This window comes from Lissotriton vulgaris, chromosome 2_1 (assembly GCF_964263255.1).
Source record: "Lissotriton vulgaris chromosome 2_1, aLisVul1.2, whole genome shotgun sequence".
In the NCBI taxonomy this organism is placed as follows: domain Eukaryota; kingdom Metazoa; phylum Chordata; class Amphibia; order Caudata; family Salamandridae; genus Lissotriton; species Lissotriton vulgaris.
This window is the reverse complement of record NC_141687.1, coordinates 599,809,167-599,825,530: the sequence shown is the minus strand read 5'-3', so window position 1 is coordinate 599,825,530 and position 16,364 is coordinate 599,809,167. Positions and strand designations below refer to the sequence as shown.

The 16,364-nt window shown below is 42.7% G+C and overlaps 1 protein-coding gene across 6 annotated transcripts in view; it reads left to right on the top strand.

The window, feature by feature from the left end:
• The window catches only part of ADGRB2 (adhesion G protein-coupled receptor B2), a 1,127,991-nt gene that overhangs the window by 1,008,911 nt on the left and 102,716 nt on the right, over window positions 1-16,364 (top strand). For 5 of the 6 annotated variants that reach the window (XM_086955647.1, XM_086955646.1, XM_086955645.1 and 2 more), the window contains 4 exons: window positions 9,636-9,807; window positions 10,074-10,169; window positions 11,199-11,277; window positions 12,293-12,942. In XM_086955647.1, the coding sequence (XP_086811773.1) occupies window positions 9,636-9,807; window positions 10,074-10,169; window positions 11,199-11,277; window positions 12,293-12,942 (997 nt within the window). The remainder of the gene's footprint in view (window positions 1-9,635; window positions 9,808-10,073; window positions 10,170-11,198; window positions 11,278-12,292; window positions 12,943-16,364) is intronic. The other variant, XM_086955643.1, reaches the window with a different exon arrangement.

Sequence of the window (16,364 nt, the reverse complement as noted above, 5' to 3'; positions counted from 1 at the left end):
CACTGGATCCTCAGGTTTATAGTGAATAGATCTTTTAATTGGATGTTAGGCTGATGTTGGAGTAGGCAGCAAGAGCACCAAATGCCAAAATGACACGTGTTTTCACACGGGGGTCTTTAGAGCAGTAAAATCCGGATGGCTTAAATTGGTTCAGAGCAGCAGCGAAAATATTTTCTAGTAGCCCAGCGACCCTTTCACATCCACTCTAGGCATCCCTGCTACCGCTCATTAACTGTGCATTGAGAGCAAACTCATATCACAAATCAAAATACACAGAAAAACAGCCAGATGGGTTATTCCTTCACAGGCCATGGGGCACGCTGGCATGTTCTGCTTCGTAGCTCTACACTCCATTGACCGGCTCTGCTTTCTTATTCTCTCTCTCCTGGGGCTCTCCCCTGTCCAATCTATTCATCATGTCTCTACCTACCAGCCTCTCTTTTCTTTCTGTATCGCTCCACTGCCTCCTTCTGTCCAGTCAGCACGTCTTCGTCTTGTTTCTCCCTTCTCTCTGTACATTTCTTTTGCATACCATTGTTAAGTATTCACCTCAAAAGGCAATCGCTTTTTATCCTGTTTTCCCCGTTAGCATTCCAGGTTTTCTAATACAACGAAATAGAACTTAATTGCACGTAAACCTTGTTGGTTTTAATTATTATTTTATTGATTGTTTATTACTTGTAGTAACCTCGGTGAGCTAGAGCGTGTCAGGAATAGATTGATTATGTTCTCCATATGAAGTACCTGCGCATTGGTGCCTTAACAAGACGCAGGAAAGAGCCAATGAAATATAGTGACGAGTTGCGCCTCCATGACAGCATTTTTGACTGTGCCATCCTTTTGACACTTTTCACCCTTGCTGCCACTGTAACATTTCTGCAAAAATGCCTCTCCAGTGCTGTGCACCGCAAAAATCCCTAAAATTGTGCAAATATCTGGCAAGTAACCATTTCCATTGCTGCTTTAAGATTCAGCACACTGTATTCTTGACCACACTGAGACCGTGACCTCCACCTTTGGTGACATGTTACTCCTTGTCAGGGGGAACGTTTTTTCCGTCTTGAGCTTTATAGACCATTGTAAGCTGACACTTGTGAGCCTTTGCCTCCATTGCAGAGCAATACTACGACTACTGGAATTCAAAGATGTAGTTAATGAAAACTCAGCACTAGCAGCAGGGTGTCTCGATAAAATGGAGCTAGGTGACCACTCAGTTGTCTGGATTGTTCCTGGTGGCATTCTTTATCAATGTGTTGTAGATGTCATCTTGTCTCTCAGCTACACAGCGGCCCTTACAATTGCCAATGATGATTTTCACTACAAGGCCTCCTTAGTACCATCAGAAAGAGCTGTACAATTGAAGCTGCAAATTTAGATTTCTTCTTTTCTTGCACACTTTATATTTCTTTTTCAAAAATATTGGCTGGTCTTTTTTCAATTTATAGATTGCTTTACCCTCTCCAACTGTTGAATTTTGTTGTTTTAGGTTTTCATGGTAGTTTTTCTAGCGTTGGGTAATAAGCCAAAGCTTGACATGTGTTCTTTCGAGGTAGAAAAGTTAAAAGAAAACAAGTATATAGATCGATCTTGCATTTGAATCTTGATTAAAGATTAAAAGCTGCCTACTGCAGTTAAATCACTAAGGGATTGCTTTCTGTACATATATAGTTCTATAAGTTAAAGAATGTTATTTTGATGATTCAGATCACTTTTGAGATGTGAAATAGTCCATCGGGCATTTCAGTGCAAGTACTCCATAGGAAGTGGAATGAGGCGCCTAACAGCCAATACAATTAAGTGGGAGAGTCATAGCCTTTGGGTGGAGCCAAAGAGTAGAATTGATAACAGGCTATATACAGGTGTGCAGTCAAGCCAGACCTAAAATACAGAAATGTCTCTGAAGATCAAGATTTTAATTAGATATATTATTCTGTTGAAAGTATGTAAGACCGGACTTACGTGGGCTGTCAATGTGTTTTGTGATTTGATGGTTTGCTGTTTAATTCTGTTTTATAATCGGGAATGCAGTATACAGTGGGCACATTTGAGCATGTTTATGTTTAATGTTTCTTGGCAATCAGCATATTAAAATACATATGTCTAAGGAGGTAGCCTGGACAGATGCATTCGTGTGGTCTTAGAGGTAACATTCTTGTCAGGTTCTTCGCATTCGGCTTTAATGTGTATGAGACATTTTTTTCACACTAGGGATTTGAAACAGAAGTCAGTGTACATTAGGGGAATGTGAGGTCATTCCCGTTCCCTTCCAACATTAATCTCTGGTATATGATACACAGACTGGGCTATAAGACATGTATTTTGAAAAAGAAATGTATAATAGTGATGTATGTATCCTGTAAGGTAGAATAACTGATATGTGACTGCATTGTAAATTACATTTAGTAATTGAACTGTTACAAAGAGTGCTCTAAAATGAGAGCACGTGAGCCTTTCTGGAAGAAGGTTGATTGCTGAAACTATTGTCATAGTCATTCTGAACTTGACATACTTTCCTAAATCCAGACACTTGTGGACGCTCCTCTTTTCCAAACAAAGTTTCACTCTTTCATTATTACATTGTGAATTGTTTCTATGTTCTCTCCATAATTATGAGTAATCTTGGCCTAATAGTTGATAGCCCAGGTTATGAACTTAAGTGATGCTTGTTTTCTGAATGTACAGTTTGTGTAATTGTTGCTAAAGCATACCGTCCCCCCTATAATTGTGAACTGCGCCTTTTTCTGCTTTTGTATCCATTATAGGTAGACCATTATCGATTCATCTTTAAAAATAGCCACACAGTCTCATGCCATGCTTTTCTTTTATCATTAAGTATGCCAGGATATCACCCTGAAAGTAGAACGTAATATTCTTCCCACCAAATTTCCTGTGTGAATCTTTTAAACACTCTAGAGGCTCATGCTGTACCAAAACATATCTGCTAACATTGTTGTTTACTGAATGATGTCACAAAGAACATTAGGTGGTGGGAGTTGCTCAATTTGCATGTTGACCAGCCGCGTCCCATGCAGGTAAGAGCAGTGGGGCCGGGTGGGGAGGCCTTTCAAGAGCCAATGAGCTCATGTTTGGCATGCCTCCGGTTCCATCTCGTGTTCCCTGGGGCCCAAAGGTTCACAGAGGCCTTCAGTCGGGGTCAGCCAGCGTTTTCTCCCTTGGCACAGTCTGTGTCTCTTAAACCCGCTTTGGGGTCCATACTAACTTTGGTACCGGCTTTGGTTCTGGTGACACGCCTTGTACAGTTCCTTTGACATCGACACTGGTGCCACCGGTTTTTGACTCTGAGCTGGCCTCTTCTCGACCTTAAGCGAGTGTGCAACCTGATACCACCGGGGTGTAGCCAAAAACGAACTGTTCTGACTAACACATTGCCTTTACCATGCAGCTGAATCATACATTATACTAGCTCTTTGGCTCTGATACTGACAATACTGACTTTGATGCAGAGGACGAATTTGTGCCACAGTATGTTGAGAACAATTGGTATGCAGAATTACAAGATGACAATGGTCTAAAAACCTCTCCGCACACTGGTCTTGTCTCTCCCCTGGGCCTGCCAACAGAGGAGAGTGCTTCTGTTGTCATTGTTGTGTGATAGGCTTTGAAGGTCCCACACCTGCAGTTTTCTAGCAGGGTAGCAAAGACCAACATCCTTACTGAGGATGTTTATCCTGACCAGGCATCTACTGAACCTCTCCTGCATTAGACAGAGGCCTTACAGATACCCTTTTGGACACTCAGTGAAAACCATGTTCTGGCCGCCCAGTTAATAGGGGGTAGCTCTTTGCATCAGCTGAGCTACTTGGTGTTCCTTACTCAGCATCCAATGCCTGAGAGTTTGGCGGTACAGGTGTCCAGCAGAAGAGTAAACCCTAATGCCTTTCCTACGACCCCCTCCCTACGAATCGAAACACATGGAAGTCTTTGGCAAGTGCATGTTCTCCTCTGCCAGTCTTTTCTTCATGATCTGTCAGTGCCAGTTGCCTCCTGGGTCGCTACACCCTTACTTAGTGGGACATGATTGGTCAAATCCTACCAGTAGTTCCGGACAACCTTCAGGCGTCTTTAGCCCAAAGCATTCAGGATGGCTGGGATGCAGCCCAATTTGTTATTATGTCTGGCCTACGCACAACCAATTGCTTGGGTATTAATGTGGTGCTTCAATGCCACCCCTGGATGAAGTCTGCAGGCTTCCTATGGGATATCTTAATGACATGCCATCCTGTGCCTCTTGCCTCTCGGTAAGGAAGTGGGCTCAGCCCTGGAACTAATTAAAGAAAGTCACACTATAGCATGTTTCATGGGGTTTTCTGCCCCTTCCAGGCACTTACCCCTGTAGTTCTGCCCCTTTCAGGGAAATGCCAGGGCTTTTCAGGTTCACTAGTGCCTGATCCCAATGCCAGCACAACAAACTTCTCATCCATTTTCTGGCCCAGGCTGTGGCACCCATTGAGAACATTCAGGTCATCAAGGAGAACTGTAAGCTCTATTCCCCACCCCTATGCCGACCACAAATGCAAAACTGCTTTGATATGTCTTTTTTGACACACACCCAAACTGTAAGAGGAAGGATTACACATTTCCTCCAAGAATGGAGAGACATCACTTCGAACAGGTGGCCCTCTCTTATCTTTCTACCCTGCTACACCTTCCACCCCAATCACCATGGCTGACATAGGTCGACATGTCTGTTGTGCAGTAGGAAATGTAGACCCTTTTGACCAAAGGAGCCATAGAGAAGTTTCCAACCTAAGAAGAAGGAACTGGGTGATATTCCCACTACTTCCTTCTGACAAACATTTTAGATCTCTGCCCTCTAAGCTCCTTCCTGCAGAAGGATAAATTCAAGATGCTCACGCTGGCCCAGATCTTGTCTGCACTGGCTTGTGGAGACTAAATAGTAGCATTGGACATTCAGTTGTGTATTTCCATATTCTTGTCCTGCAGGCCCACAGGCATTATCTTAAATTTTTACAGTAAGCCAGGAGCATTTTCAGTTTGCAGCACTCCACTTTGGCCACTCCTGTGCACCTCAGGTATTTATAAAAATGTTGGGGGTTGTGTCAGTGACCTTTGAGTTTGGATGTGGCAGTCTTCCCCTATCTCAACTATTGGATTTTGAAGGAGGGCTCACCCCAGACAGGGATAGACCCACTCTGAGCCATTTCACAGACCCACCGCCTAAGGAGGCATTGCTATGATATCTGTTCACACGAAGAGGAACCTGCTGTTAGAGGCATTCATCAGAAGAACCAGTTACTTACCTTTGGTAATACTCTTTCTGTTGGATACTCTAGCTAACCACATATTCCTCAATTGCTTGCCCTCCCATTTCTCCATTCAGTGGAATGGAATTTTTTTTATCTCAAAAGCCAATTTGCTGATGGACTCAGTGTCTGAGGGCCCAGACAAGCCTTCAAAAGCAACTGAGGTCAGTGTACTTGGGTGGAACATATAAGTACGGTCCCATTTATTGCTTCCGGAGTGGAAGCCCGTCAGTGCGACTCTGCATGCCGGCACCTACCTGTGTGCTGGATTACTGGTTTAGAGTTTCCAGATCTATTCCGACGTCTAGTGGAATATTCACAAGGTGAGGAATTTCCAGTTTGTTTGAGTGTCCACCAGAGAGAGCGTTACCGAAAGTAAATAACTTATTGGATGCAGTGTGTGCATCTTAAGCTGAAGTATTCAAACAGCAATGGGTTCAAACTGGCTGTGCAGTATTTCAGTCAAGCCTGGTCCTGCTCATGCTTACAAGTCCCATTACTCATTCAGGCTCTAATGTTAGGAACAATGGACATGTACACAAAACAACGTCCTTCTCACAAATGTGTGTACACGGATTTGTGTATCTGTACAAGTAACTTTGTGAAATTAAGGTTATAACTTAAAGTTCCCATTGAATGGCGCATTGAATAGCAACTATCTCATTTACAACGTTCTACTGTTGACCCCCAAACACTTACTGTCAATTTAGCCCTTATTTTTCCATGTTTTTGATGTTGTGGTTTTTCAAAGGGTGTGTGATTTTTACAGCTTCAGAAAAGTCCCAGAGAACAAAGTATATAAATATACTTTTTATATAGCATTTCCTATATTGATGATGGTCACACTATATGATTAGTTCTATTGCTATGGGTGGGGCAACAAGAATCAGAAGTGACTTAAATGGAAAAAAGCTAACCTATACTTCACTGTCATGTACCTCCTATTACTCACAAAGGGACTGCAGACAACTTTAATGCTAGTAATTCTACACCATCAATTACCGCTGTTGCAATGTCCACTTCAATCCATCCTTCTTTAGCTGTCTCCAGGACATGCCACTGTCTAATTCAATATCAATCAGTTTGCTTCTCGGCTCTCACAAACTTCAAGAACTCTCTGACCCTCGTAGTATTAAAAAATGTATGAATTTGATTCTATATTGAGACACCACCAGGCTTACTGCCAAACTGTTAGATGTACGTCCAGTTTGGGGAGATATTGGCAAAATCTGCTTACTTCAGGGTCCCCAAACAGCCAGCAGAGCTTGAGCTACAAGAGGACTTACAATAGATCATACGGGGGGAAGGTGGGAGGGGGGTGGGGAGTTCTTTGCAGCAAAGTATATCTCGAACGTGAACAAGAAAGCCACTTGCTCCAAAAATAAGTTGTAGTAGGCTGGGGCAGGTTCAGAGTAACTTGGAACGACAGTTGAGAGCAGCTCCAGTAACAATGGACATCTGCGTCCTGGGCCAGAGACATCCTAAGGATTTTGGGGGCCCGGGCCAAACATATTTTGGAGCCGCTGTTGGGAAAAGTTTGAAATTTAGATCCAATTTCAGCTCTTTCAGGCCTTCTTAGGCAAGGTCACTGACAGTGGCCAGACATACTCATCCAAATTCGAGACGTGCTCACATCTAATATTCAGGGATAGTGACGTGTGTGTTTCAATATTGTAAAAGAGCACCATCTAATTTATATTATTGCAAATAATCTCTGTGGCACTCAAATCTCATATGTGAAGTCCTGCTTTAATCTAAAAGAACCTTTTTTTATGGGCGTTGCATAAAACATAGAGGCAACATTTCTCTGCAAAATGCCTGTAAGAGACTTTCAGGCATTAAAAATAAATTAAAGGAAAACAGTATTTAAAACAATCTGCTTAAGAGTTCTTTAAGGTCATTAGGGCAAGATTCTCTGCAGAACAGATGGCCCTGTAAAGGGACCCTCTTAAAGGCTGGGGCCCTTGGCCAGAGCCCTATTTGCCAATGCCTTAAAACCTCTCTGTCTTGGGCGACAAGGTACTTCTGCTCCTGAATCTGCGCCTTGAAACAATAATGCACTGCAGGCTCTCACGGACATAAGCAAACCAAACCTAGAAATCCACTTGGTTTTTCCAGTTAGTCTTACATGCAGGCACATAGTCATTGAATAAAATTAAGAAATAGCCATGCAGTTCAAGGCCTAAGGGTGATCTTCAGATGGGGTTCTCTGGATTATTCAGTGGGTTTCTCCACGACAATTTCGGAATCTGTAACCTTCACTTAAAGAAGAGAAACCATTATTGACTCTTTTAATCGAGTATAGTTTAGTGGTTACTGACCCGTTCTATCCCATCACTTTTCTAAATTACAAAAATTAGACGGCACGCCCTCCTTTCGGCAACAGTTTCCACTTTATCCATGTGACCTCCTACCACAGTGAATTAGGGACGTGAATTGATTAGATGATACCAACAACGGTAATCATATTTGGTGATTTAATATTAGGATTTTAATTGTTATGAGTGTCCAACTGATTTTGTTTCCCACTGTTAAAATTCAAATGTAATTTTCAGTGCTTAGGCCGGAAGAGAGTTTTTGCATGGTGTGCTGGTAAGCAGTCTATTATCTATAGATACAACCGTGGCTTTTTATTCAGTAGAGCTTCTAATCAGAAATGCTTTAGACCCTTGTCTCCTTGTACTGCGTGTCTGTAGGCGCTGCGAAACCTCCGGGTAGCTGTGCGCCATAAATACATTTAATTAATAACCTGCCATAAACACTGTATTCGCTTTTGCTCGAGTTATAAAATATCCTCCTAAATTCTGAGACCTTCCAGAAGCCTGCCTTTTCTATATTTAACAAGGAAATTCACTCTCTGATAAAGAAGTGCCAGTGTACCATGTACCACTTCTTCCAATGTTTCAAGTCAACTCCAATTACTTAACAGTGCACAAAAGGAGTGCACAATTTTGGTTCTTCCTAGACTGAAAGTCGCTTAATGAGTCTATAAAAAATAAAAATGTTTTTCCATAACTGTGCCCCCAGAAGATGTAGATTTCTGAATGGTGCATCGCCAATGTATATTTTACTTGCAAGTGGCTTGATCTTTTCACCTCAACCGGCCAGGATCTCTTCCAGTTCTTTTCCCAGACCAAACTCCTCCAATTTCAGGTCACTAATATAAGACATTTGTAACTAGCAGTGTGATTTTAGTTTGCATATCAAATCATGTTCTCATATCAAGTGGGAGTGTGTTTGAATTTACAGAGTAGTACTGGCAAAACGGATCCATTCTCAAAAAGTGTGCTTGTATTTATTGGCTTCGGATGCACCCCAGACATGCCCCGCAGTTAGGGCTTGTGCAATAGCGCTGAAGTGGGCACGGTGGGGCTTGTGCCCAGCACATAGTAAACATCAGCTCTGATGTGCAGAGGGATGCTCCTATGTTTGCATTCTTCTGTGCCCGGTATTTCCCCACACAGGATAGGCGCATAGCAATGTGGAAGGAGGCCGTCCTGAGTTATTTCTCATCACTACCGCTCTTTCCTAACCCTTTACGGGATCACTCATGCCAAACATTATAACTGCAGCCTAGTCCTCCATGTCTGTCCTTTTCTCAGGGGTGAATGTGAAAAACGTGGATTTCAGGGAATGGCCTGTTTAAGGCAAAATCCTTTACATGCACGTCTATAACCCTCACCGTTAAGGGGCAGGAGTTTGCTGATGTCACCATGAGACGCTTTCCACCCATGTAGGTTAAACCATGTTCCAAAGGCGCTCCAGACACTTGTTGACACCAATAGGGCTGTGGTGGCAGCACTTGGTCTCATGATCAGGCCCACCTAGCACACCCGCTTCTGTCTGTAAATTCGGGATCTGCTTGTTACCGCCCCCTATGATCACAAACCTATTGCACCCAAATAGTGCATCACATATATAATGGCCTGGTCTCGTAATTTTCTAAGATTCTCCAAATATTTACATTGGTTAATAATATTGATCTGCTCTTTTAAGGACACCCATCCTGGCAGTACCGGGTTTGGGGCAGCCAGAGACCTCCTGTAAGTCCTCATGCAGCCGGTGGGGCTTAGGTATACTACACTATTTGTAATATCGATGAATCCTCTTCATGAGGGACATGAGAAATTTACAATGCACTATTTTAGCGATGATTGTCTGAGGTTTCAGGATCCTTTTATGTTGAGTCACAGCGCATCAGGGGCCACTGTTGTGCTTTAGCTATTCGAACAAGAAATGCAGCAAGGACAATGCAGTTGGAGGGGATGTTTTTCAAATTGATCTTCTGGGTCGGCATCTATTAAAAGCTGAATCTCTGTGTCTTTCTGTCTCCCCTGTGTGTGTGTTCAGGGCTTCGCTTTGGAGTTCTTGTGTTGTTTTGCCTCTGTTGGCACTCACTTGGATGTCAGCTGTCCTTGCCATGACCGACCGGCGCTCCATGTTATTCCAGGTCCTATTCGCCGTCTTCAACTCTTTGCAGGGTCTCGTCATCATCACAGCACACTGTTTTCTCCGAAGAGAGGTAAAAATATGCCAACGGTACTGGAGTGTACATTGAAATTTGCACTAGCTTACATAACAATATGAGTGAGTTGTTTCCATTTCTCATTTTTTCTCTGCAACTTTTGTATTCATGCTTGCCACACACAAACATACACACTCCTTTGCTTGAAATGGCCTTAGTGGAATCCTGTCTGGGTCACCATGGTCCTGCTATGAAGGTCATTTACAGAGAAGTGAAGAAATGGTACCTAACTCGTTTTCTGTCTCTGTTCTTCTCATTGAAAGGTCCAGGACGTAGTGAAGTGCCAGATGGGAGTATGTAAAAATGATGAAAATGAAAATTCTCCGGATTCCTGTAAAAATGGACAGGTACAGATTATGGTGAGGCACCAACTTGCTGTTGAGGTGCTTTATTTTATAATCTTCATCTGCGTGAGCTACGACTCTTCAACACATGCTTCTAGGACAAAGTGACCGCACAGCCTCCTAGACTCAAAGGGAAATGATATCTGAGACTTTTCATGTGTTCTTTGAAAGCATATGGAGCTCGTGGCCTGTGTGCTTCATCTGTCTTACTTTATCTCTCTTTCTCAGAGCTCTTTTTTTCACTGCCTCTCACATTTAAGATGTATTTTTGTTTCTTCGGCTCTCCACCCACTCTCCTTCACTCATTGGACTCATGTACAAAAGTGCTTTCCAGGCTTCAAGCCGGTAGTTCGAAAAAACACAGGGTCTGCAACCGTACATCACCTTTTTAAAATGTATCAAAACCCTTGTAAAGAACTCCCAATAAATTACTTTTACAATCCATTACAAATAGGAGTGTGTGTGAAAGAGGTGCCCCCTCTTATTTAGCACTCGCCGTATTATGCATCAATGGGTTGTGAGTGACTGCAAATGCGTTCACAAGCCATTTACCAAATACAGACTCCGGGTCGAGGTGGTAACTGATTCTCTTTCCCTGGGACCAATTTAGTGCAGGAATGGAGGTTAGCCGTCCCTTGCACACCCACATCCAAGCCAATCACAAGGGTAGCAAATTGTGACTGGAGTAATTATTATTAATTATACGGGTTGTTGTCTGGCCATCTGCAAATGTACAATTTGCATTGTGACCTATTAGTTCACAAGTCTGAATGCGAATTACAAATCCAATCACAAACAGGTTTATGTGTAAACTGCATGTGCCTAGTACCTTCCTTATTTTCTTATTTATCGCTCCGGTTCTTTATCCCTATTTTAGCGTAGCTTTTTTTTCTCCTTATAATGTCTCTTGAGGTTCATCTGTGAAATAAATCTTCCTTATCTGCATCTGTGAGTCTGTCTCAAGCCTCAATTTTTCGCATCACTGACTCACACTTTTTTTTCCCAAACTGATTTTTTACTCTCCTCCTTCCAATGTCATTATAGACAGATTTTGAGAAGGATGTTGACCTGGCTTGCCAGACGGTTGAGAAGACATCTTGGTATACAGCTCACGGTGAAACAGGTAACGTTACCTTAGCCTCTGTGGGCGGCTTTCTTCTTTTCCTTTTTTGGGGTTTTGCATGAAAAGCTGGTGGGCATTAGCTGCCCCTTTTTGAAAGTTGCTTCTAAACATGTCGGGCTTTTTGTGACAATTTGTGTTCAAACAGCTAAATTCTGTAGCATATGCCCATGTTGTCTGTGCCTCAGTCAGACTAATTTAATTAGGAAAGAAAGTGGTAGGCTAAGGAGATGGAAAATGTAAGCTGATACTTACTTTTTTATTTATGTACAAACCGCTTGATCTGGTGTTGTATTTCATTATTATTATATAATTACAGTTGATCCCTTCCTGTGGCTCGTGAGAATAGAAGGCTGAAACAGCCTTACCACTGCTAAAGTCTGCCCCTCTAGTTAAATATGTTTCTGAAGATGATACCTCAACAAATTGAGTTATCTAGAAACCATTAAGTTCTTACCCATTAGATCAAGATTCCTAAATGTCCTTACACTTTTGCTACCTGGGCGGACCCTCCCCTAGTGTTGGGATATCCTGCTCTTATGAACAAGGTCTTATGTTTTGCCAAAAACCTTATATACTTGCATATTTCGGCAATGGTTTGACTTTCTCTGTTTGCACAATAATTTACTGTCATGTAATTCCTTTTCAGGAAATTTAATACAATAATGGTACTGTTATGTTATCCGTTATGGTTAATATGGCAATTGTTTAGATATACTGTATGTTGTTAAAATCTAAATTAAAGAACTAAAAAACTTAGTAAGGCCTTTTTCTTGACATAGGATGTATGAATTGGTTGATGGTGCAGAATGAAAAAGCAGCCTGTAGAAGAGTGTTTTTTCTTTTCATAAATTCAGATTCCCCTCAGTTTGTGCCTGTAGAGCATTCATTGGGAGTCTTAATTTCTACTGCATCTTTACCTTACCATGTATCTGCCTACTAAGATGGCTTTTTGGAGATAATTGATTGTGAATCCTTATACTGCGCCTATTACTGAAACTCTCTTCTCTTGTTACAGTCCTTTTCAAAGAGGTGAACATGTGCAATCCGGCTACAATTACAGGATCAATGTCGCGTATCTCCTTGGATGACGAGGATACTAAACTGAGCAGTGGAATGGAGACCATGAGCTTCTCTGCCCTTCCAGGGAATATACAAACAATGGGCAGTATTAGGGTGCAAGTTCCCAAGATCACCCATAATACCATGAAAGGACTAAATGAATTAAATGATCAACCATCCAAGAAGGATGTAAACTTGGATCCACGTGGCCCTCTCTATCTATGCACCGAGAGCAACATGCGTCCAAGGGAGTATGGGTGGATGAGGTCAATGGAACAGCCCATGGAAAGCGAGTACATGGTACTACCCAGGAGAACGTCCAGCCTCAAACCCTTCTCTAGAAATGAGGCCAAGCTCAACATAAAAATGGAGGATTTGGGCAAGGGGCGCCAGCTATCAGAATCTGAAGGGTACCCAAGTTTTGTCTCTATGGACCACATTAATGTGAACTTAAATCAGCCATATGGGACAGCCAAACATCCCTATGGGCTGCAGTTCAAGCAGCAGCCCACAGTGAGGCAGATTATATCCTCAGATTCCAATGAGAGGAGTCGGACTATGCCGCGTACCGTACCTGGCTCTTCCATGACACCGGGGTCTTTAGAGGTGAGTTTCACACCCGATTGTTTACATATGTGTGGTGTCTCTCATGCATATCAATAAGCCAAGAAAAGGCAATCTAAAATATTTACTTCTTGAAATCTATGTGATTGTTCATTGAATAGGGTATACAGAACAAGTAGCACCCATATTAAGGATTGAAAGACAATCCAGCGATTTCTAGTGTCTTTCATAGACAAAAATGGAAAGGATAATCTTTTTGCCGCCTTAAGCATTTGAATAAAAGTTATTGGTTAGAGGAAGTGGAGAACACATTTTCTGTGCGTGATAAGGACGTTCCTTCTTTATTAGCAGCTTTTAGTGAAATGTACAAAACCACAACGGTCTCTCTCTAGGACATATAAGAAAATGTTCTGTTTTAAAAAAACAGCTACCTACCACTGTATAGATACAGAGTGTAACACTTTTTAGTTCTCAGCTACAGACAGCTTAAACCAATGGCTGAAGACCAATTGTTTAAAAAAACATATGCTTAGAGTGGTCTTTGAGGCAGTCCGTCGCCTCAAAGACCCAGCGCCTGCTGGGCACAGTTGAAGGCCTTGCACAGTGGGGATCGGTCTCACTCTGAGGGTGGGATGCAGGGCCGGTCCTCTTCAAGCAACCCCTGCTTCTCAGAGCTGTACTCCATTGTGCAGAAAGGTTGGGCTCCCGTGGATGACCGTGTGTCATGTTTTGCTATCTTGCATGGAAGTGCCAAGAGCAATGTGTAGCAGAATTTGACTGCATGCCGAGGGTTGGGCGCAGCCAATGGCCAACCGCAGTGGGAGCTGGCTGTCCATGGTTTGTTGGGAGCAGGGAAATGTTATATGCAAATGCAATGCTTATTGTAAGTAATTGGATTGTTTATTTATTGCTATGGGTCACTATGCACCACATGGAGTATTCACAGCCCTAGGGTCAACCTGTGAAACCACTACATTATCCCGCGCTCAACCCCCTATTAGCTAAGGCACAGAGTAGACAATCTTAGCTTAGTGCAGTGTGTAAAGTATTTGTGCACTACTAAAACAGTAATAAAGTTGAAAAGCAAAACAATAAAAATACCACACCAAATTATAGCAAAATTAGTAAAATTTTATAATAAAATAAATAATAAATAAAACGAATTTCGTAGCGTACCCTGCATCGCATTTTGCGATGCAGGGCGCTACGAAATTCGTTTTATTAATTAAATTGTTTACTTACCTTCAATTATCCATACTCCCGTTTTTAGCACTCCCCCGCCCCGCCTCTCCGCCCTACTGAAACTCCCTCCACGGGCCGTGGCTGGTGGTGTGGAGTGCAAAAAAACGATGGATTTAGGCCCAGATCTCTGTACTGGGGTGAATGTATGACATTGTTCTGCATTCTGTCCATGGCAAACCCCCTGACATCTTTGTGGTTCACTATCAATGTCCCAAAGTCACACCTGAGCAGCTGCTCCCCTTCATCAGAGCCATTCTGAATATGGTTCAGTTCCCAGCCCATCCCCTGGAGCAGAGAGTCCAAGACATTGGACATATGATCTGATATTTCATCCTCTGTCCTGGATCTCCGAGAGGATGACTCTGAGGCTACTGGGACTGATGGCCTCCTGCATCTGCCATGTGCTATGACAATTATTAGGAAGGGGTGGGGTCATTGACCCAATGCCACGAGGCTTTGCGTCTTTGAACAAATCTAGGTTGCCAAGAACTTTTTCTGGTGACACACTACCTGGTGGGTTCCCTGCACTCCAAAGCAGTTGAACTAAGCTGGGAAAGCCTTGAAGATTACAAATGGCTGTTACATACAGAGGTCTTTCCGCCAATGGGAAGAGCCCTGGCTCAATGTTTTTCGCCACAGAGAAATTTTGCACAGTGACATTTCCAAGGTTTCACTTACTCTGAAACACGTTCTGCTTACAGTGGAACTCAAGACTCTGCTACACCTTCCTGCCTGTACCTCTATAGCCCAGAGTTTTGAAGATGATCAGGATGACTGGGCCAAGTCTTTCTAGTCTTTCTAGTGGCCCTGGTTTGGGCACACAGTGTGTTGTATCCCAAACTCCTCATCATTAGCATTTGTCCTCCAATCAGGCTGCCTCTTTTGGAGGATCTTCTGTCACAGCAGCAAGGCTGAGTTCTGCACCCAAACTTGCACAACCTTCACCTCCACGCATAGGGATTGAGCGGCAACAGTTGAGTGGTTTCGATTTTCTTCCAGAAGTTGTTGTCATTTTCGTAGTCAACCATCCCTCAACCAAATCTGTATCCCACTAAAGGTACAGCTATGGCATCTTCTTTACCTTTATTTTGTTACTTGGGAGCCAGGGAGATTCCAGGAAGGTTTTATTGGTAATTGTCTGTTACTGTAGGTGCCAAAGACTTTAAACACTGATCTGAACCCAATCCAGAATTGCAACTATCTTGTGTTTACTACATCCTGCTTTATTCATTCAGTAAAACAGCATAATCACTCCTGTTTGCCAGCATGCAAACACACTATAAATGGGACACAGTAGGTCACCAGGCAGTTCAGCTAACCCCTCTTCTCTCTCCAACACCCAAAATGGCATATACCGTCTCTAGCGAAGCCTTTCTGGCTGAAAGTAGGGGATACAACCATATTTCACTGCCACTAACTATGCCGTCCATGGCGACCAGCCCTGTGAGCTCTGCTCTTCAGACAATCCAAAGTTGGAATCAGGTCAGCTGGTAAAAAAACAAAAAAACTATCAGCTTCTTTATTTCACAAGATACTGAATCATATAATCAGCAATTGCAACCTTTGCCCTCTCCTTTGTCTGTTTACATTGATTCTCTCTCTCCCACAATACAGACATCATGTCCCTCTGCTGTGATGCATGGAGATCTATGTAGCCCAAAGTTAGAAAGGAGCACAAACTCCATTTACGGCTTTGATAATAATATTGGATTTCCTCATCAATCCAGTATCTTAAGTAACTTAACATTGACAGTGCTCAGGCTGATCTTGAATCTCTTGTCAGATAGTCACATCCTTAGAGTCACTCAAAGATCTTTTTGTGCAGGGCAGAGCATGCAACTACCCTCCTCTCTTACTTCCTTATATCAAATGAAGCTAAAACCTCCCGGGATGAAAATGGGCTTTAATCTGTGACAATACGCCACCTACCTTTCCTGTCTTACAAGCCATGAAAGCAATAACTAAGACCCTAGATAGTATTTCACAATAGCTAAACAATGAAAAAGACGTAAGCTGAGTGTACACCACATCATGTCAGATAATTCGACATCTGAATTTGTTGCTGGTTACACAGGGTTGGTGCCTCGTTTCTTAAAGCATTCCCCTCTTAATTCTACATCAGATGATCTATTCAAGGAAGATTAGACTATTGCCTTCAAAGCTCACCGCTTCTTGCCCATCTAAAAGGACAGGCTGACTGATGAGCTGCAGCCTCCCGACTA